Genomic DNA, 23,525 nt, shown 5'->3' with positions numbered 1-23,525 from the left:
TATTGAGATAATCATGTAGTTTTTGTCTTTAGTTCTGTTTACGTGAAGAATCACATTTATTGATTTGCCTACGCTGAACCACCCTTGCATCTTGGGTGACATCATTAGGCTTTGTGTCCCCACTCAAATCTCATATTGAATTATAATCCCCATAATTCACACAGAGATGGTCTGGAATTGGAACTTATGTTGAAAAGGAAAGCAGAGCATAAGTGTTTGGAAAATTTCCAGTCTGATGGAGCAATAGAAAACAAAAATTCAGCTGCAGAAATTTGCATAAGTAATGAGAAGCCAAATGTTAATTTCCAAGACAATGGGGAAAATGTCTTCAGGACATGTCAGAAGTCTTCACAGCAAGCCCTCCCACTGCAGGGCCAGAAAACTAGGAGGAGAAAATAGTTTTGTGGGCTGGGCCCAGGGCCTTGCTGCTTTGTGAAGTCTCTTGGTGCCCATGCCCCAGCTGTGGCTAAAAGGGGCCAATGTACCCATCAGGCCATTGATTCAGAGGGTACAAGCCCCAAGCCTTGGTGTCTTACATGTGGTATTGGGCCTGTAGGTGCACATAAGTGAAGAAATGAGGTTTAGGAACTTTCACATAGATTACACAGAATGTATGCAAATGCAAGCATGTCCAGGCAGAAGTCTGCTGCAGGGGTGGAGCCTGGAGCACCTCTGCTAGGGCAGTATGGAAGGGAAATGTGGGGTTGGAGCCCCCACACTGAGTCCCCATTGGGGCACTGCCTAGGCGAGCTGTGGTAAAGAGGGCTACCTTCCTCCAGACCCCAGAATGGTAGATCCACAGACAACTTACACCATGTACCTAAAAAAGCCATAAACAATGCTGGCCCGTGAAATCAGCCAGAGAGGGAGCTGTACCTTGCAAAGCCACAAGGGCAGAGCCGCTCAAGGCCCTGGGAGCCCACCTCTTGCACCAGCGTGACCTGAATGTGAGACATGGAGTCAAAGGAGATCATTTTGGAGTTTTAAGATTTGGCTGCCCTGCTGGATTACAGACTTGCATGGCCCTCTGTTTTGCCCAATTTCTCCCATTGGGAATGGGTGTATTTACCCAATGCCTATACTCTTATTGCATCTATGAAATAACTAACTTGCTTTTGATTTTACAGGCTCATAGGCAGCAGGAACTTGCCTTGTCTCAGATGAGACTTTGGGGGGCTGTTGGAAAGGTTTGTGTTTTGAAATGTGAGGACATGAGATTTGGGAGGGGTCAGGGGTGGAATGATACGGTTAGGCTTTGTGTTCCCACCCAAATTTCATCTTGATTTATAAACCTCATAATCTCCATGTGTCAAGGAAGAGTTCAGGTGGTGGTAACTGAATCATGGGGGTGGTTTCCCCCATGCTGTTCACATGATAGTGAGTTCTCATGAGATCTGATGGTTTTATTTACTTATTTATGAGGTGGGGTCTTGCTCTGTCACCCAGGCAGTAGAGAATTGGTTCAATCTTGGCTCGCTGTGATATCCACCTCCCAGGTTCAAGTGATTCTCATATCTCGGTCTCCGGAGTAGCTGGAATTACAGGCGCATGTCACCACGCCCAGCTAATTTTTCTATTTTTAGTACAGATGGAGTTTCACTATGTTGGCCAGGCTGGTCTCAAACTCTTGACTTCAAGTGATCTGCCCACCTCAGCCTCCCAACATGCTGGGATTACAGGTGTGAGCCATTGCTTCTGGCCAAGATCTTACGGTTTTATAAGGGTCTCTTCCCCCTTCATTCATTCACTCCCTCCTGCCACCTTGTGAAGAAGGTGTCTGCTTTGCCTTCCACCATGATCGTAAGTTTCCTCAGGCCTCCCCCAGCCACATGGAACTGTGAGTCAATTACACTTCTTTTCTTTATAAATTGCCTAGTCTCAGGCAGTTCTTTATAGCAGTGTGAAAACAGATTAACATACAGGGGATGGAGACTACTTGATCATGATGGATAAGCTTTTTGATGTGCTGCTGGATTTGGTTTGCCAGTATTTTATTGAGGATTTTTGCATTGATGTTTATCAAGGATACTGGCCTGAAGTTTTCTTTTTTGTTGTATCTCTTCCAGGTTTTGGTATCAGGATGATGCAGGCCTTATAGAATGAGTTAGGGAGGAATCCCTCCTTTTCAATTTTTTGGAATAGTTGCTGTAGAAATGGCATCAACTCATTGTCGTACCTGTGGTAGAATTCAGCTGTGAATGTCTTGTCCTGGGCTTTTTTGGTTGGTAGGCTACTCCTTATTGCCTCAATTTCAAAACTCATTATTGGTCTATTGAGGGATTCAATTTCTTCCTGGTTCAGTCTTAAGAGCATATGTATATCCAGGAAGGTTTTTATTTTCATTCCTCTCAAAGTATTTTCTAATTTCTCTTGTGACTTCTTCTTTGGCCCACTGGTTTTAAAGAATGTGTTGTTTCATTTCCACATATTTGTTAATTTTCCAGTTTTCTTCCTATCAATTTCTAGTTTCATTCCATTGTGGTCAAAAATATAGTTATTATTTCAACCTTTTAAAATATATTGAGACTTGTTTTATGGTCTAACATACAGTCCATATTGGAGAATGTTCCATGTGCACTTCAGAAGAATTCTTGTTGAGTTGATCCTTTTATCATTATATAATATATTTCCTTGTCTTTTGTAACAATTTTTAACCTGAAGTCTATATTGTCTGATATTAGTATGGCTACTCCAGCTCTCTTATTTACTGTTTGCATGAAATATCTTTCCATCCTTTCACTATCAATGTATTTTTGTCTTTGGATCTAAGGTGTGTCTCAGCATATATCCGAATCATTTCTTTTTTAAATCCATTCTCCCAATCTCTTCCTCTTAAATTGCAGAGTTTAATCAATTTACATTTAATGTAATTGCTGATGAAGGACTTCTGCTATTTGTTTTCTAGGTCTTATACAGGCATCCCTTTCTTTTTTGTCCTTTGCTTTATTGCACATTGCTGATACTGCATTTTTTACAAACTGAAGATTCATGGCAACCCTGTATCAAGCAAGTCTATCAGCATCATTTTTCCAACAGCATGTGCTCACTTTTTGTCTCTGTGTCACATTTTGGTAATTCTCACAATATTTCAAACTTTTTCATGATTATTACATCTGGTATAGTGATTTGTGATCTTTGCTATTTCCAGTATTCTGTTTGGCTTTCAACAGTCTGATTATAATGTGTCTTGGTATAGACGTCTTTATCCTACTCTGGAGTCACAGAACTTCTTGGATGTGTAGACTTATGTCTTTCATTAAATTTGGTTAGTGTTTGGTCATTATTACTTCAAATATTCTTTCTGCCCCTTTCTCTCTCATTCTGGGACTACCATTTTGTGTATATTGGTACACTTAACGATGTCTCACAGATTTCTTAGGCTCTGTTCATTTTTCTTTATTCTTTTTTATTTCTGTTTCTCAGACTGGATAATCTCAATTGACCTATATTCATATTAGTTAATTATTCTGCCTGTTCAAATCTGTTCTGTCACTGTACTTTTCAGGTCCAGAATTTCTATTTGATTCCTTTTTCATAATTTCTCTTTATTGATACTGTCTACTTAGGACATTGTTTTTCATGGTTTCCTTTAGTTCTTTGCCCATAGTTCCTTTAGCTCTTGAGCATATGATTTAAAGTCCACATTAAAAATGTCAAATGTCTCAGCTTCCTTTGGGACATTTTCTATCGGTTTCTTTTTTCCTGTGTATGGGTCATTGTTTCTTGCTTCCTATGCCTCATATTTTTTGCATTTTGAATATTATAAGGTGGCGACTATGAAAATCAGATTCTCTCCCTACCCCTGGGTTTGTGGTTGCTGTCTGTTATAGCTGTTATTTGTTTAGTGACTTTTTTGAACTGATTTTATAAAGTCCATTTTTTGTCATATGTGGCCAATGAATTCTCTGTTCTGTTAGCTTAGTGGTCAGTTAGTGATCTGACAGAGTTCCTTAGATGCCAAGATTCCGGTGTTCTTTTCATTTCTTTTCTTTCTTTCTTTCCTTTCCTTTCTTTTTTTTTCTGAGACAGGGTCTTACTCTGTTGCCTAGGCTGGAGTGCAATTAAGTGATCATGGCTAACTGAAGCCTCTATCTCCTGGGCTCAAGAGATCCTCCCACCTCAGCCTCCTGAGTAGCTGGAACTACAGGCATGTATCACTATGCTTGGCTGATTTTTAAAATTTTTAGTAGCGACAAGGTCTCACTATGTTGCCCTCGCTGGTCTCAAACTCCTAGGCTCAAGCAGTCCTCCCACCTCAGCCTCCCAAAGTGCTAGGATTACAGGCATGAGTCACCACACTCGGCCATGTGTGTTTTTTCTAGATTGAACACTGCTTATTTGCTATAAACTTTTTATTAGTTTCCAGAGTTCCAATAAAGTTGGTGTTGGCTGTTTTTGTCAATTATTACTGTTTTTATGGAAGGCTTTTGGAGTTCCCTGATCTGCCAAGTTTGCTCATGTTACCAGGCAAAGTATCTTTTAAGAAACAGTGAGATATATTTAAATTATAAAGCAAGAAAGGTGTTTTATTACCATGGCACTACTCAAAAGATCAAGCAGTACTTCTAGCAACATGCAGTATAAATGTGGACACTAACAGTCACTAAAATCATGAATGTAAAAATATTATATAAAACATAAATATAGTACACAGATAATATTGTTATTGTTGTTATTGTAGCATTTGGTCAGGGGAAGAATCTTCAAAATGCTGGTACAGAATAAATAGTCAAGAGCAATAAACTTGATGTTCTTATGATTTAAAGTGCCCAAACAATAATCTCACTTAAAAAAAATGGAGGCAGTAACTACTCCTTCCTCTTTTGTACGGAGTCCATTTCTGTATCCCTAAACTCTAACATAGTGCCTGGCATATAGTGGATATATTAAAGAAATTTCTTATAAATACATAAAAATATATGCAGAAATAACCTCTTCCTATCCCTTAAGGAAAAGAAAGAAAACATCAACATTTATTAGAAACCCATTATCTGTCAGGAACTGTGCTAAGTGTTTGAAATATATTGTATCTAATTGAATCCAGAGACTCTATGACATAGGTATCATCATCCCCAATTCATGGACAGAGAAATGAGAGAAGTGATCTTTCCAAGGTCACACAGCTGAAGTGAAAATTATTTAAACCTATAGTATCTCTATAATTCTAAGGCCTGTGCTGTTTGCACCACAGCATACTGATCTAACTTACTCTACTCTGCCACAGAACAGACTCAAAACATCTAGGGAAGCTCTGTCTATCTGAACACATAAAGAAGGCATAAACTAGAGAAAGCAGCACTGTCTGAAAAGCAACTTGCTTAAAATTTCCACTGCCAAGAGACCAGATGGTTTCTGGGATATCTAGTTAGGCTAAAAATACCTGCACCCACAATGAGTTTGATTTACAAACAAAGAAAAGCAGGGGTAGCCAGTATAAATATACAGCTGGAAAACTAGAAGATTTAAGTACTTAAAAAACACTGCTTACAGGGTTTCAAATGGCCATATAAAACGTTAGATAGCTTATGCTCTCAGTTGCTTGCTCATTACTCTGTCTGTCTCTTACATACCTACACCATACTGGTTTCTTAAGGATACCTTCAGGTCTGACAGAGCTGAGTCCCACCAATAAATTAAAGTTGGAGAGAACCCTCTTGCCAGTCTCTGGCCTAAAAGACCCTACCCACCCTCTCCATCCTGTCACACATACACACATCTCTTTCTCACCCACCCACCCACTCACTTACTCACTCACTCACACACACCCTGAAGTGAAACCCAGAAGCTTCTTTAGACCTTGGTGCAGCTGCTATCTACCCAGAAGTAGGTAATACTTTGTTACACTCTGGGTTACCTGCCTTGTCTATACTAGTATTCTTTGTATTTTTTTAGGTGTACATTGTAATGGTTTTTAGTATATTCAGTTATTTAACCATCACCACAATTAATTTTAGAACATTTCTGTCACCTCAAAAAGTTCCCCATACCCTTTAGCTATCACTCTCAAACCCCACTTCCTACAGCCCTACTACTCATGTATTTTATGTCTCTACGTATTTGCCTATTCTGGACTCACGCTTGTATTCTTTTACTGATGGATAGGAACACTTGTTTCCATAGCTGTATTCCAAAAGGCCTAACATAATGCAGAAGGATTTGAGTTCTCTTAAATGAGAAATAACCGGACAGATTCTCACTTTCCTCTGTAGCAACCATGTATCTTTTTGGAACAATGGAGGGTATAAATTATTTTTTTTTAAAATGGAAGGAGAGCAGCCTTCTGTTGCAAAGGTAGATAATTTCAAAACACATATTTAAGTGCAGGGCCTTTTGTCATAGAGCTCTGATAATGGTCTGACAGAAAGAACATAGATTTGGAGTAAAAAGAGAACTTGGGTTCCAATTCCATCTCTGTATTCTACTGAGTTGAGAGGTTCTTGGGTGAGTCACTTAACCTCTTTGAATTGCAGCTTCCTTTGCTGTAAAACAGTGGTATTACACATTTTGCAGGATGAATGTGAGAATTAAATCACATGAGGTATGCTAAGAACTCAACATGGCAGAGAGCCCAAGGAAGCAATGGGAAAAGGCTAGCTCCTGACACTACCCCTCACCAAACTTCCAGGCCTTTCTGAAGACTATGAGAATATTTCTGTTCTAAAATGGCAGAGATATTACTGACGCCTCTAAAACCTGCCATTCTCCTTAAGCTCCACGTTGCTTCTCCTTAAGCTATCTTCCTTTTCCGGCCATATTCCATTACTTTTAATAAGATTTGTCCTCTTAATATAGCAGGTTGGTAAACACTTGACTTGTTCCAATTCCTTTATCTCTCCTCCAACACACACACACACACACACCCCCCAAGCCACCAAGCCTTGCCATTTCAACTCACTGCTTCATCTTCTTCTCATAATCTCCTCTCCCTCAAGCCACTGTTTGACTATTCCCACACACAATTTAAGTTTGATCTTTATTGTTACAATTTCCTAATGGCCCCCACCCCCTTTCTTTTCATGCCCTGGCCTCATTTCCTCCATAACTCAAAACTCTGGTTTAAGCCACCTCTAGACATTTCCATTTTAGAGGAAGAATCTTAAGAAATCACAGAATAGGCCGGGCGGGGTGGCTTAAGCCTGTAATCCCAGCACTTTGGGAGGCCGAGACGGGCGGATCATGAGGTCAGGAGATCGAGACCATCCTGGCTAACACGGTGAAACCCTGTCTCTACTAAAAAATACAAAAAACTAGCCGGGCGAGGTGGCAGGCGCCTGTAGTCCCAGCTACTTCGGAGGCTGAGGCAGGAGAATGGTGTAAACCCAGGAGGCGGAGCTTGCAGTGAGCTGAGATCCGGCCACTGCACTGCAGCTCGGGCGACAGAGCGAGACTCCGTCTCAAAAAAAAAAAAAAAAAAAAAAAAAAAAAGAAATCACAGAGTAAATCCCCCTGCCCTAGCTTGTAGGTAAGGCATAACACTCTGCATTTTACATAGATGAGACTGAAGGAGAGCCAACTGATTCTACTCAAGGTCACACTGCTACTTCTTCCCTAAAACTCCACCCCTTAGTTCTCTGAATCTGCTTATTTTCCTCAATCCTGAAGCTAGTATTCCAATATCACATCACTTATGCATTTCTGTTACCTGAATGCTTCTGTATTTCATTTGTGAATTTTAAGGAAAGGTACCTATTTCCCAGAGGGTCTTCAGATTTCTATTCACTCTAACACTGGCTGGACATGTGTTTAGTATCTCTGAGTCTGTCAGTAAGTCTCTGTCTATATCTCTCCTTATACATACACTGTATAGAAAGCACAGCCACTTTAAGTCCCTTGATGTGCCACACTCTGAGCCACCAGAGACTCAGGCTTAAAAGTATCTGGAGTTTAGAAAACAAAATGATGTAGCTATGGTTAATTTCTACTAAGTAGAACACCGATCTTTCTTTTATAGCATCTATAAAAAGTATCAATATAAGCTATTGCTAAAGCATTCGAAGACTAAAAAGCAACTTCATAGCACATAAAAATGTTATCAACATGGTCACTAGACTTCCCCCTAAATCCCATATTAATCCTATGGAATCTAATCTAAAAAACAGCTATTAGCCAATCTAAGCTCCTAGAACCCTCCTAGAGGCCCTCTGCTGCAAGTTTGACAATCAGTTCTGACAAAGCCCCAGTTTAACCTACCAACAGGCACAAGGCCTGTCTTATTCAAACATTCCACAAATATTTACTGAGCCCTTACTACGTGCCAGGCACTGTACTAAGTATTATAATGATGAACAAGATGCTATGCCTGCCTTTGATGAGTTTAAAGTCTAGAGAAGAAGGTGAACAGAGGCAGCATGAGGATCTGTAAGAAGGTATGGAGTACAGCAGAAAGAGCAGTAAACTCAGAGCCAAGAAGCGTCAGTTCTAACTCAGTTTCCTCCTGTTTTAGCAGTGTAAGATTTGGCAAGCCATGTTCTCTCTCTGGGCTTTAGTCTTCCATTTAGAAAACAAATGGACTGAATAAGATGATATTTAAGGTCCTTTTCAGCTATAAGAGTTCATGTTCCAAAAGAAGATAAAAATCGCAGCAGCAGCAGCAATATTCACTGAAGACTTAGTATGTGCCAGAAATCTTGCTAGGAACCATTTACTTAAGATTCCATTTTTGTACGAAATGGCATTACCTGCATTACTATATCACTTAAAAAGAAAAAAAACTGGAAAGAAGACTGGTTTGATTATGTTTCTTTGTATGGTTATACTCTAAGTTACAAGAAGAATCTGAAGTGATTTACAGTAAAAATACATAAAGACTAAGCCTTAAGACAATAAAGACCGCATTAAGTAATACATGTAAGAAGGGTACAGCAAAAATTATTTTTTAAAAAAATTAACAGGCCATGTCAGAAAGCCATGGTGACTGAATTGAAAATCCTGTCCTAAACTTAACTTGCCTGACAGCCAAAGCAAAGAGGAAAATGCAACTAGACATGGAGCTCTCTTAAAGGAATCAAAAAAAGAAATCTTTTTCATGCTGCACTATAAGATGAATTGCAACCATGTGTTTAGTTCGTTTCTCATGGGGAAGAGGAAATGAGAAATGAAGGGAAATAAGTTTTTAAAAATAATTAAACCAGTTTTCAGATACTTAAACATTTAACTTTACAATGATATATCCTTCTTATGGTTCAAATTAATTTTTTTCAATTATCATGTATTTTGTGATTAACCTAACAATAATCTTGGATAAACTATTATTCTATCTGCCTATTTGGAAAAAATTTCATTTTCAAAGGGATGTAGAACTTCATTAATATGGCTGCAAAACCCTCTTTACTGTGATTTTTTTCAAATGAAAGCAAACTGACCAACTGGCAAGACTTACAGAATCTATTGATGCATTCCTTCCAAAATAATCACCTCATCAGTCATACCTATTCACCCTTACCTCCAGGCTTTTGTGCTTAAGAAAGAAAAGTTTATCAAGTAAACAGGAAAAACAAATGGCAGATTCATTTGATTCAAATACAGGTATAAAACCTTTAAAAGTTTTTACACAGTCTTCTCTTTAGGAGAAGAATTTGCAGGAAAAAAAACCTATTGTTGTTGCTTTAACAGAAAAAAAATGCATTTGAAATATCCAAAAACTATAAATGATGTTAAATTTTTAACTGTGGTAAAAGATAAATTTATAATTTTAACCATTTTTAAGTGTATAGTTACACTGTTGTACAACCATCACTACGCTAATTCTTTTTGAATATGTCCATATGCTACATCTCATTGTCAGCACTAATAACTCCGTACTGTTTTCCTAAATATAATTTGGAACTAAAACTTACTGTTTTCTTATCTAAGGAAACAGCATGTTCTAAGTAAGAGATGCAATTCACAGTATTACTATAACTGATTTTGCAAACTAAGGTTTCCATGACATCAGCAAACTATTTCCTAAAAAGAAACCCTAATAAACTAAATTCGATGGTCTTGATAACTATACTAATAATTAAACCTCAGTTGTTAGGCAGAAAGTGAGCCCTGAAACCCAGAAATGTGTAATACTGATTATAAGCATTTCTTAATAGAAAAATCTTAAGTGAATATTTTCCAATAAATTAGTTCCATTGTGGCTCAATGGAACAGGGTAAGGACAAGGATGGGCTGGAAGAGGAAAAGAAGATATATAAGAGATGTTCCAGAACCACTTATAATGAAAAGCACACTCCTCCATATAGGCTTTGCAATTTTGTCCATTAGAAAAGAATTTTTAAAGTTCTGTGGTAGGCATCTCTAAGCGATGAAATATTAACCTGCTACTCCCTTTAAAAGAATGAATTACAAAGGTATAAGAGACTGGAATTAGTGATAAGCAATTTATCCATTCAATACCTACTCCAACTAACTAGGGCAACTGTCCCTTGGTATAATATTTGGATTTTAATATACATTTTTTTCTAATTTGTTTTAAATTATGAGATATTAATTAATCACAGATTTCATAAAACAATAATTATTGGCTTCAAGGAGTATTTATTGTCACTCGATGGGAATGAAAAATTTGATCTTTTTCTCTTTGCAGTAGATCCCTCTCTTATAATCATTAAAATATGTGTCCTATGAATTGAGGGAAAATACACACACACAACCAGGAGCTGAAAATTCTTAGTCAAGCAATCTTGACTTTTTTTTAACTTTAGAAGGCATCTATAGTTCAAGTTCATGCAATGCAAGAGTCCCATCTTCATCATAAATAGAAAGGACACTGGCTTACTTACTGGGTCCTGTTTACATCAAGCAAGCCTAAGTGGCTATGCTACAATGGCCATTCAACAAATGTCAAATGAGTGAACAAATATTATGGGAGGTACTTTACTGGGAAAAGAGCTGCCATCACCTAGTGAAGGGGAGGCATTTAAGCGAAAGGGAGATTCAGTGAATTTTACTCTCAGAAATAACAGAGGAAAATGAGACTACTCACAAATAACATATACAAAAAAGATTCAAAAATTAAAACTACATAAAGGATCATAATAGTAAGCATTTTATAATATTTTTAAACTTTTGTAGCTTCTTTCTGTCATATTTATGAATAACTAGCAGTAAAAGTCTTACAATAGAAAGGGTCTATCTAGGTGTCTATCTAGGCTCACGCCTATAATCTCAGCACTTTGGGAGGCTGAGACGGGCGAATCTCTTGATCCCAGGAGTTCCAGACCAGCCTGGGGAACATGGCAAAATCCCATCTCTACACAAAATATAGGGGAAAAAAAAATTAGCTGGGCATGACAGTACACGCCTGCAGTCCCAGCTACTCAGGAGGCTCAGATGAGAAGATTGCCTGAACCCAGGAGGGCGAGGCTGCAGTGAGCTGTGATCACACCACTGCACCTCAGTTTAGGCAACAGAGAGAGCTCCTGTCTCAAAACAAAACAAACAAACAAAAAACCCAAAAAAAGAAAGGGTCTGGGTGTGTATTCACAGGAGCAGCAAAAGAGAGATCTACTAAATAATACTGGTGGAAAGAAAGAACTAGTTGAACCCTAGAGATAAGGGTGAGCAATACCAGCTTTAAACAAAACAGAAAATGAACTGGGGTGAAGATTGTTTCTTTGGCTAGACACAGTGGCTCATACCTATAATCCCAGTGCTTTGGAAGGCTGAAGCATGAGGACTGCTTGAGCCCAGGAGTTCAAGACAAGCCTGGGCAACACAAGGAGACCTCATCTCTACAAAAAAAATTTTTTTTAAATTAGCCAGACATGGTGGCACACACCTATGGTCTCAGCTATTTGGGAGGCTGAGATGGGAGGATCATTTGAGCTCAGGAGATTGAGGCTACAGTGAACCATGATTACCCAATTATACTCCAGCCTGGACAACAGAGTGAGACACTGTCTCAAAAAAAAAAAAAAAAAAAAAGATTGTATCTTTACATCTGTGTATTAAACCAGAGCCGAGCATGTAGCAGCTGTTCACAAAATGTCTGTTGAATGAATGTATGCATGAGTCCTTCCTTCTTTCTTCCATTTCTTTTTCGCTTCCCTTCCTTCCTCCCTTCTATCTATTCATCCTTCTTTTCCTCCACCTAGCCCTTCATTATCCTTCTAGCACCCATCATCTATCCAATTCCTTCTTCCTTTCCTTCCCAGGGCCTACAAAGTCTAAAGGATCAAGAGATTCCTTGACAAAGGTCTTAAAAACTTTTCAGTTTGCCCCTTACAACCTATAAAGATATATTTTAGGTCTAGGCACTGAAAAGAAAATCAGTTCTGCTCTCACTTCCTACTAAGTCCAGAGGGAGAGTCTGTGCATATTGTCAGACTGAAGAAGACTTTATTGTTTCCTCCCAAGATAAAAGGGTCATACTTTGCAGCACAGCAATTAGCACAATCCTATCCTGAGGATGTCAGAAAAGGGGTAAATGTTATTTTTCCTGAAAAGTTCAGGTCAGCCCTTTTTCCCTAGTCCATATTTGAAAACCAATTCCCACCTCTTTTCTCCCCTTCCACCTCCTCACCAAAGTAGCCACAACAAATACCTTTGCTCCCCCAGTCCCTTTTATCTCATACCCCAAAACCAAAGAATGCTGACTGAATTCAGCATCAGTCTCTTACCCTGCCAGGAAAGCTAAGGAGTAGGAGTTGTTCTTGGAAACAAATGCCGAGCGATGTGTCTGTGTCATCTGGGCTCGAGAAGGTTCTTCATTCTCTGAATCTGAGAGACGTGCAGGACACTGGCAGGGAAACAAGGGAGACAACACTGTCCATTTGGAGTTCCCAAGGCATCTAGTCTAGCTATAGGTTCAAATCTCTTTCTCTATGTCACTTCTCTGTGAGCTCCAACCTGTGTTTCCAACTGCTTCCTGGAGATACCAATCTCAAATGTGGTTCAAATTCAATATATCCAAAATCAAACTCACTATATTTCTCTTCTGTAAGCCCCATAACCAACCCATCTAGAAAACTAAATGCCATCTATTTCTGTCCCTTACTTCTAATTCATAGTAACATTTGGACAGTGGCTTTAGGTACTCCATCACTTCTAAATATTTTATTTCATTTACTGTTTATGTCACTCCCATTAAAAGCAGGGTGATTATCTGTCTTTTACAGATAGCAAACTGAGGCTCAGAGTAGTTAATTTTCCTGGAATTACAGGGTTAATACATGGATAAAACTGGTTCTTAAATTAAGAGCATTAGTCTCCAAGCTATTTCCACTCTAATCTATTCTACTTCTAGAATGTCTCTCAGATCTAACTCTTCCCATTTATATTCATGGTCATTGCCTTACCTTAGATTCTCATCATCTTTTGCCTGGACTACTGCAACAATCTACTTACTGGTCTCATTCTCTTTAGGCTTTCTTCTCTCTAATACCCTCCACACCACCAAGAATTATCTTTCCAGCAATCACTCCCCTGCTTAACTGCTGGTGACTTCAGGATAAAGTCTAAATGCCTCAGCCTAATACCACAACCTTCACAAACTAGACCTAACCTTCTTTCACAGCTTTTCTCCCACCAGTTCCCACACATGGAACTCCCTGAGCTCTAGCACAACCAAACTATTTTTACTCTCCACATGTACCACAGTCTTTCAAAACCTCTATCTACCCTTTGGATATGCTACACCCTTTGCCTAAAATTCCATCTGCGCTCTCTGCCTATAAAATACTCATTGGCCTTTCAGAGTCATCTAAAATATCACTTTTTCTGCAAAGGCTTCCAAATTATCCTAGAGTTAGTTTTTCCATCTTGTTTATATCCATTCATTTATTGTTGTTTTACTTTGGAGTCCCTTTTTAGAGTCTTTCCAATTACATTAGAAACATCTTAGAGGTATGTCTTTTACATATAATGTAATGAAGTTTTGCCTCATTATTAAACATGAGAGTCTTTTTCTTTTAATGGATAGCAACTAATCACACTGAACTGTAGCTTCTTATTTAGGGGTCTGTTGTGCTTTATGCAATGAGCCCTGTGAGAGCAAGTGACCATCTTTTAAAAAAATTTCCAATATTGTTATATAGTAGGTAAAGAAGAACCTTTTAATCAGTTGACGATTAACCAATTATCTAATGATCAAGTATTATCAAAGTAAGAGTTGTAGATGTAGGCACGCAAGGCATCATATGGCTCCGAGTACCCTGCATCCCTGAAATGCTTTGTTTTCCTCTCGGCTGACAGGCACAGCAACACAATAGACTGATTTGAACAATTACAATTTACAGAGAGGCCTTTCAATTTTGTAGGGTATCATTCCTCAAAGAACCCTGTTGTACAAAATATTCAATGAAGAAACTTTAATAGCACTAACCCATTATCAAATTTTATATAATATTCTCATCTCACTCTATAAAAAAGAAAAGCTTTGATACCAATAGACTCAATAGGGAATAATGGCAATTTCTGTCTATATAAGCCTCTCTTCATAATTAAATCAGTACCAAGTAAAAAGTGTTCAAATCCTAGCTCTGTCAGCTATCACTGTCACTATGGGTTAGTTGTTGTTTTATCTTCCTGAGCCTCAGTTTCCTCATCTGTAAAATAAAGACTTCTCTGTCTACTATAGTGACAGGCCATTAAAAATACCTAGAGTACATTAGCTAACAAGTAATAAGTGCTCAAAAAGATAGATCTTATTTGTATGAACTCCCAAACTATTAATCTTTTAAGAAAAATTTCAGTTTTATAACAGATATATGCCAAGTTCCTTTTTTTTTTTTTTTTTTTGAGACGGAGTCTCACTCTGTTGCCCAGGCTGGAGTACAGTGGCACGATCCCGGCACACTGCAACCTCCGCCTCCCTGGTTCAAGTGATTCTCCTGCCTTAGCCTCCTGAGTAGCTGGGATTACAGGTGCCCACCACCACACCCGGCTAATTTTTGTATTTTTGGTAGAGACAGGGTTTCACCATGTTGGCCAGGCTGGTCTTGAACTCCTGATCTCAAGTGATCTGCCCACCTCAGCCTCCCAAAGTGCTGGGATTACAGGTGTGAGCCACCGTGCCCGGCGCCAAGTTCCTTTCAGTTATTGCAAAATAAATTACATTACAAATAAATAACTATTTATTTAGACAAAAGCTCTCCCACCCCTCTACATTTCTATTCCCAATATTTACCCCTCATCTTTCATCTTTGATAAAAATAAGCCCCAAGGCACTATGGATTCCTAAAATGGTACAAAGCATGCATAAATTAAATCCTTGCAGTGACATCTAAAACAATGTTGTACCTAAAAAAACTAAAAGAAAGATAATACTCAAAGTTGGCAAGATGTGAGGAAATTAGTTTAGTACTCCTCACGCACTACTGGTGGGAGCATAATAAACCTATAATAAATATAAACCTTCTGGAGGGCAACTGTGTAATAAACATCAAAAATGTTAAAAAGCACTCCTTTTGACCTGGTCATTCTACTTCTAGTAATTTATTCTAAGGAACTAATAAGAAAAAAATGAGACAAGTGGATTCCATCACAGTGGTGTTTAAGATAGCAAAATATCAACAAAAGATTACTTAAATAAATTCTACAGTCAAGAATATTAGAAGACCACTGGATAATGATGTGGATTATTTATTTACACACAAAAAATAGGCCGGGCATGGTGGTTCACACCTATAATCCCAGCACTTTGTGAGGCTGAGATGGGTGGATCATTTGAGCCCCAGAGTTCGAGACCAGCTTGGGCAACACAGTGAGACCCTGTCTCTACAAAAACAAAAACTTTAAAAAAACTAGCCAGGCGTGTAATAGGCTCCTGTGGTCCCAGCTACTTCAGAGGTTGAAGTAAAAGGATTGCTTGAGCCCAGGGGCTTGAGGCTGCAGTGAACTATGATCACGCCACTACACTCCAGCCTGGGTGACACAGTGAGACCCTGTCTCAAAAGAAAAAAAAAAAGGAAAGAACACCTACACTTTGTTTTTGAGACAGAGTCTCGCTCTATCACTCAGGTTGGAGCACAGTAGCGTGATCCCAGCTCAATGCTGAGATCACTGCTCCACCTCCCGGGTTCAAGCAATTCCCCTGCCTCAGCCTCCCAAATAACTGGGACTACAGATGCACGCCACCATGGCCAGCTAACTTTTGTATTTTTTATTAGAGATGGGGTTTTGCCATGTTGGTCAGGCTGGTCTTGAACTGCTGACCTCAGGTGATCCATCCACCTCAGCCTCCCAAAGTGCTGGGATTACAGGTGTGAGCCACCGCGTCTGGACAACACCCACACTTTAAGATAAATTAAAAGAGGTTATAAAACAGTATCTAGGCTGGGCGCAGTGGCTCATGCCTGTAATCCCAGCACTTTGGGAGGCTGAGGTGGGCAGATCATGAGGTCAAGAGATCGAGACCATCCTGGCTAACATGGAGAAATGCCATCGCTACTAAAAATACAAAAGATTAACTGGGCGTGGTGGCACGTGCCTGTAGTCCCAGCTACTCAGGAGGCTGAGGCAGGAGAATCAATTGAACCTGGGAGGCAGAGGTTGTAGTAAGCCAAGATCACGCTGCTGCACTCCAGCCTGGCGACAGAGTGAGACTCCATCTCAAAAAAACAAGCAAAAAACCAGTATGTATACTAGGTTACATTTTCTGAAAAGAAAAACAATACATGGTGTATATTTATATGTTCTTAGAAATGAACATATCTATATGTTCTATATGTTCATATGGTACATATCATAAGGATATATACTAAAATGTTTATAGGGATCATTTCTAGGTTGGGGAATGACAAGTAATTTTTCCCTTTTTGCTTTCTAGTCTTTAGTATAACCATAACTGCTGTATCAAATTGTTTTCTAATAATTCGATTATTGGATTAAATGTACCATAACTAATTGTAATAAATTAAACACTGTGCTCACTTTATTTCCATTCTAAAAAAAAAAAAAAACACATGATAATCTGCTACTAGAGTAAGCTTCTTCCTCCTTCCATTCAAACTTAATTTCATAAACATGTATCAAACACTTCCAATGTGCAGGGTACTACAGGAGATTTAAATGGATAAGACATTTCCTATACTCAACAAACTTACAATCTAGTAGAAAAACACAAACACACAAAAAACCATGATGTAAAGGAAAATGAGAGAACTCTTATAAAAGTTATAAAGTGGGGGCTTGGGGGAGTGGCTGATGGGAGTCGAGAAACAGAAGAGGAATTCCTATAGGCTTCATGAATGTGACAGCTTTTGAACTGGACATGGAGAGATAAATAGCCTTCCAACAGGTAAGCTAGATGGCATTTCAATGAGATGAAAATGCAAGAGCAAAGACCTTGAAAAGGGAAAGCACAGTGTATGTATTTGGGGGAAAGCAAATATATACTCCTTAGAGTTTTGGGGTATAAGCAAGGATGAAAGCATAAGCTAGAATCACACTGAGGGCCTGAATGTTGCGGTGAAGAGTCCTCATTTAATTTCACAAGAGGAGTCATTAAAGTTTTGGGGACAGGAGAGAGAAATGATCAGTCTCGCTCTAATCACAATAGTTTCTATGTAAAAAATAATCCTTTGGTCAGCTTTCTTAAGATTCTTTTGGGTCTCAATTTGAGTGTAGTCTTGGCCAAACTAAATGGAATTATTTGCTCCACACTGAAAACTCTTAAATTAGAGCCATTTAAAAGTCCTCCAAAATATAAAACCAGCCCAGGCACACTGGCATGATCATGCCTGTAATTCCGCACTTTGGAAAGCTAAGGTGAGAGGATCCCTTGAGCTCTGGAGTTTGAGACCAGCCTGGGCAACATAGGGACACCCTCATCTCTACAAAATAAAAAAAGTAAAATAAAAATTGGCCAGCCATAGTGCTACACACCTGTGGTCCCACCTACTTGGAAGGCTGAGGCGAGAGGACTGCTTGACCTTGGGAGGTCGAAACTATAGTGAGCCATGACTGTGCAACTGCACTCCAGCTTTGTCAACTGAACAAGTCCCTATCTCTTAAATAAATAACTATAAAAGAAAACAGAAAAAAAGGCAAAAATCACAAAAATCTAAAACTTGACACATTCGTAGGTCAGATTTTATTCAACGCATTTGTAAAACTGGCTGTTATCAAGAACAAATCAGAATTTGTACTTTCTGACTCCTTTTAAGATTAAAATTAGGTGGATGCATTTGATTTCTATTTCAAAAATGGTAGTGGCAAATGAAAACATAATTAGAGTAATTTCCTCGTCTTGGCATGACCTAGGAACAACAGGTTATTTCTATCAAAGGACCATTGTGAAGGGTCAGCTCTCTGTCAAGGCTAGTTTATCCTTCTGGGTTGTTCTGCCTGAGGACCTTAATGGGTAGTAGAACTGTCAGGGTGAAGAGGTAGAGCCGCGGTCTTTAGAGACTACAAACCACAGCTGGGGCTACTAGTCATACAACATACTACATACACAAGACCATCATAGAGCTTATTCTTGTCTAGCTAAACTATAGCCTCTCTAGTAGCAGTCTTTTTTGCCCTCTGTGGTTTCTAACGTTCAGAGCATTAAGAGTACACAAACACTTCATGCCTGTAAACTGAATCTTTTGGAAGGCTGAAACCCTGTAAAATGTAAGTGGCTTGTTTAATAATTAAATAATAATTATTATTATAACTAGAATCAGAAGCCGCACATGTATGTGGCACTCAGCAAACACTACTGTACCAAGAAAGCTTAAAGAATTTTCTTTTTTAAGTTCAGGAAAGACACCTTTGCAAAAATAAAACCAAGGCCAGGCAGTGACTTACGTCTGTAATCCCAGCACTTTGGGAGGCCGAGGCGGACATATCACTTGAGCCCAGGAGTTCAAGACCAGTGTGGGCAAAATGGTAAAACCCTCTCTCTACAAAAAATACAACAATTAGCTGGGTATAGTGGCACAAGCCTGTAGTCCCAGATACTCGGAAGGCTGAGGGAGGAGGATTGCTTGAGCCTGGGAAGTTGAGGCTGCAGTGAACCATGATCACACCCCTGCACTCCAGCCTGGGCAACAAAGCAAGACCCTGCTCCAGAAAAATAAAAATAAATAAACCCAGAAGCACAAAGAAATTAAGTAACCTGGCCAAAGTTGTACAAACAGTTACAATGCTGGGACCTGTGTAAGAGGAAGACTGCTGATCCAGAGATTTTTTTTTTTTGCCCCCACTCGGCTATCTTGCCTGTCATTATAGATGGTAAAACTTTATCGATTCTAGCTGCCCAGAAAGATAACCTGAAATATTAACAAGCCTGAATCACAAAATATTTTAAAAGATAGGAGTCTAAAGATGTGCTAAGTACACTCACAAACAATATATGTCCAATCCAATATGACTTACTAAAGAAATAAAACTCAATTGTGATTATCCATTTGGGTATAATTAGTGGATCCTCCAAAAGTGCTTCCTTATGTAAGTTAAATACACAACTTGCAACCTTTTCTAGTAATTTACTTGGTAAATAAGTAATGAAACAAACTCAGGCAGGATTTGGCCCAGTTAGAAGTCTAATTAAATATAGACTAAGTATCTAAACCTACCTTATATCTACACTGTGCTGCTTAGGGTATTACAACGAATAAAGGAAAGTAAAATACATGCTTTAAGAAAATCTAGTTGAGGACAGAAGACAATGTACAAATCTTAAATGTCAAATAACACATAAGTCAAAATAACAACATACATATAAATCTTATCACAAGTAGTAAACTATACTAGGTTTTTCCTTTCACTCACCTGCTTTTCCCACTGTTCCTTCATCTTCCCACAAGTCTTAATATCCCATTCAAAAATTATTTTCTCAAGCTCTGGCCTGGATGTAAGTTCTTCACTACTTTTAAACTGCACAGTCAATGACTGTTACTGGTCTCACAGTTTACCAACACAGGTCTTTCAGGTCCAGGTCACCTGGGCTAACCACTGATTTCTGAGGCAGGTATCCATTAAAAAGGTGATTTACTTACACGTTCCAGATTTGTTTTCAGTACTAATGGTTCATCTCTTTTTTTCTGTTCATCCATTTTCCTTTTCCCTGTTTCTGTATCCTCTGGTAACAGCTTGTGGATTTGATCTTCAGAGGGTTTTTCCTCTTGTAACTTTTCTTCTCTCAGCTAAAAATACAAATAATGCAAACACAGTCGAGTTTTAGGCAACTCTAAACTTAAAAACATATTTTACTCTGTAGTTTATTAGAACAAACAGATCACATGGCAGTTTTGAGACTATTTTTCTTATCAGATATAGAGCCCTCTTGATTTCTAAGTAAATCTACCTTTACTTGGCTCTTGCCAAACATACTCTTCAGGGCTAAAGATTTAACTGCTCTGCATTGTTAAGCAATATGAAATCATATTCCCATAAGCCAGATGTAACTGCATTGGACTAGAAGAAGAGCAGAGATGGCCACAGAAAGCCAGAGAAGCTGGATGAGGCCTCCTTGGCAACAAAAGAATGACTTAATGCAGTTCTAACATCCTATATTTTTATGCTGTTATCCTGCAGTTACAGGATAAGTCAAGATACACAGTCTACAAAGAAATTTTGTTTTAATTTTATAATAGTAGAGATGAGATCTCACTATGTTGCCCAGGCTGGTCTTGAATTCCAGGGCTCAAGCAATCCACCTGCCTAGGCCTCCCTAAGTGCTGGATTACAGGCATGAGCCACTGCACCTGGCTGTACAAATTTATGGCAGAGAGATATGCTCTTTATTTTGGGGAGGTGGCATGGCATTATCAAAATAGCATGGGCTTTGCAATAAAACCTTGGTGACCAGGAGCAAAGGAAGCATCATTTGCTTGTCTTCAAGAAAACAGGGATAGTGCAACTTACCCTGCAGGAGTAAATGAGATAACAATATAGTAGCATTTATTAACAGAGTCTTGCTGTGTACCTATAGTACATCAAGACTCCATTTCTACTTTTTTCCTTTTTCCTGTCTAGAGTTTTAATAACATTTAAATAAAATGATGTATATCAAAGCAATTATAGGCTACTAATACTTTTAATTATTCTTATGAAAAAATTAAGCTAAAGAACAAATAAATATTTTTGATAGGCTGCTGCCTCTGGGTTCAAAACAAAACAAACAAACAAAAACAGAAAAAAACCCACAACAACAAAGCCTTAGTCTTATCTTTCTGATTTCTGTAGGTCTGATTTTTGTAAGCCTGAAATAATCTTTAAGATATTAGTCGAATTCATGAGGTTAAGAATATGCAAAAAACACCAAACACAATGCTGTGCCAGGAGGAGATTAAAATTAAAAAATGTACTACCATCTCTGCCCAATCCAAACAGGAACACAGAGGGAAGGAAAGCAAATCCATAGCTGGGGAGAAAACAAAACTATAGTCTACACTAACTGCCTACTTAAAAGATTTAAGGTCTTTTGAAGATCTTAGATGAGAAGACCTTATTCAACAACTTGACTACAGGGGTGGTTTACTTTTAGAGGACAGAGGAGCATAATGGTTCAAAAGAGAACAGGTTTTAGCATCATTGGAATTATCATTTACTGAACTCTGTGTGTCAGGTGCTTAGCCAAGCACTATGTCTACATTGGTTTAAGTGTTAGGTAACATGTTTAAATTCACACTGCCATAGGCATGGGGAAGGAATGCAAATCAAGGTCTATCTCAGCAGTTCTCAACCAAGAATTATTCTGCCTCCCTCCCCAACTTGCCAGAACATTTGGCAAGTCTGGAGACAATTTTGATTGTCACAACTGGGGAAGTGGAGTCTGTGTGCTACTAAACATCCTAAATGCACAGGATAGCCCCCTCCAATATATACATAAATACTGCTATTTTTAAGAAAACTAAATATTACATGTCTTGTTTTATATATCTTAGTGTTATTTTGTTTGGTGCTTAATGGTGTTAACATACTATGTTCTCTGGCTTTTCTAGTGTTTTAGAATGTATCCTTCTGCCTCCAAATAATTTATTTTTTTCTTAATTTTATTTTTTAATAGAGATAGAATCTCACTATGTTGCCCAGGCTGGTCTCAAACTCCTGAGCTCAAATGATCCTCCTGCCTACCAAAGTGCTGTTATTACAGGCATCAACCACTATGCCCGGCTTCCTAATAATTTTTACCACCGCTCTCAAAGTTTTTGACAATGTACTTGGGTTGCTGGCAAACAACATTTTCATTGCAATGCTGAGCCACTGCTAACAGACCATTAGCTAAAAATTTACAAAAGTGAAAAAAAATCATGTATCCATTTAAATATTCAAATGAATCATGTTGGTGTTTTCCAATATGGAGTTCTATACAAGTTTTCATTTCTTTGTTTTCATTGCTTTTGGTTGTTATTTATAAGGATTTGAGAACTTGGTCTCTAGAAGCGAGTTTTTATACTGAAAAAGACTAAGGGAGGGTCAAAAAATAGCTTTTTTTTTTTTTTTTTTTTTTGAGACGGAGTCTCGCTATGTCGCCCAGGCTGGAGTGCAATGGCACGATCTCAGCTCACTGCAAGCTCTGCCTCCTGCATTCACGCCATTCTCCTGCCTCAGCCTCCCGAGTAGCTGGGACTACAGGCGCCCGCCACCACGCCCGGCTAATTTTTTGTATTTTTAGTAGAGACGGGGTTTCACCGTGTTAGCCAGGATGGTCTCCATCTCCTGACCTCGTGATACACCCGCCTCAGCCTCCCAAAGTGCTGGGATTACAGGCATGAGCCACCGTGCCCGGCCAGAAAGTAGCATTTTAAACGTGAATAAAAAATATCAATTGCTGTTGTTTGTTGAACCCTTCTATGTTCTAGGCATTAAGTTTATCAAACTTACCTCATTTAATCCTTAAGGACTCTGTTTCTATTTATTTATCATTACTATTTTATAGAGACGAAAATTAAGACTCAATGGTTATTTCTCAAATCATAGACATTAAATACTGAAGAGCTTGGATTTTAAAGCAAACCATTGGCTTCAGATACCGGTTTCTCAACCTCAGCACAACTGACATGCCGGGCTCTATAATTCTTTGTTGTGAGGACCAGGGCAGTCTGAGAAGGCTTATGCATTAATACTTCTGCAGGGTGTAGAAGGACAGAGCAGCACAACCAAAAAAGACAGAGAACCAATATAAAGTGCTGCAATAGTTAGCCCATTAGTTGGCTACAGGTATATGAAATGTATCTCAAGACTGTCAGTCTGAGGTGAAAAAAAAGGAAGCATGTATCTATTGGCTCCCACATCCCACTGACTAAAGTGTGCCCCATGGAGTGTTAAATACTCCACAATGATTGGCTTGTACAACTTGAGTAAGTCCCCATGGTAGGTACTGCAATAGAGACAACAGAGCAGAGAAGCCGTAGAGCTAAAAAGCAGCAGGACCCTAAACAAGGAGATAGAATGAAGCCATCCACTACTGTAAATGAGGTCATTTTTACTCCTTCCATTTTCAGATGCTAATTACTAGAGAAAAGTTATTGACATCTGTACATTAATCTCATAATCAGCCACACTATCAGGATTACTAAGCAATTTTTTTCCTGAAAAGAATCTTTACTTTTCCCTCATTAATTTCTAAAACTAAAATTTTAAAAATCAAAGCATAATATACA

At 38.6% G+C, this 23,525-nt stretch overlaps 1 protein-coding gene across 1 annotated transcript in view; it reads right to left on the bottom strand.

Annotated features, from left to right (window-relative positions):
* RNF169 (ring finger protein 169) overlaps positions 1 to 23,525 on the bottom strand; it is a 96,648-nt gene that overhangs the window by 14,667 nt on the left and 58,456 nt on the right. Inside the window, exons 3-4 of the mRNA XM_015115210.3 lie at positions 19,917 to 20,063; positions 12,609 to 12,727 (exon numbers count right to left, since the gene is read on the bottom strand). Coding sequence (XP_014970696.2) covers positions 12,609 to 12,727; positions 19,917 to 20,063 — 266 coding nt within the window. The remainder of the gene's footprint in view (positions 1 to 12,608; positions 12,728 to 19,916; positions 20,064 to 23,525) is intronic.

The sequence above is a fragment of the Macaca mulatta genome, chromosome 14, assembly GCF_049350105.2.
Source record: "Macaca mulatta isolate MMU2019108-1 chromosome 14, T2T-MMU8v2.0, whole genome shotgun sequence".
Classification (NCBI taxonomy): Eukaryota; Metazoa; Chordata; class Mammalia; order Primates; family Cercopithecidae; genus Macaca; species Macaca mulatta.
This window is presented reverse-complemented; position numbering and strand designations above follow the sequence as displayed.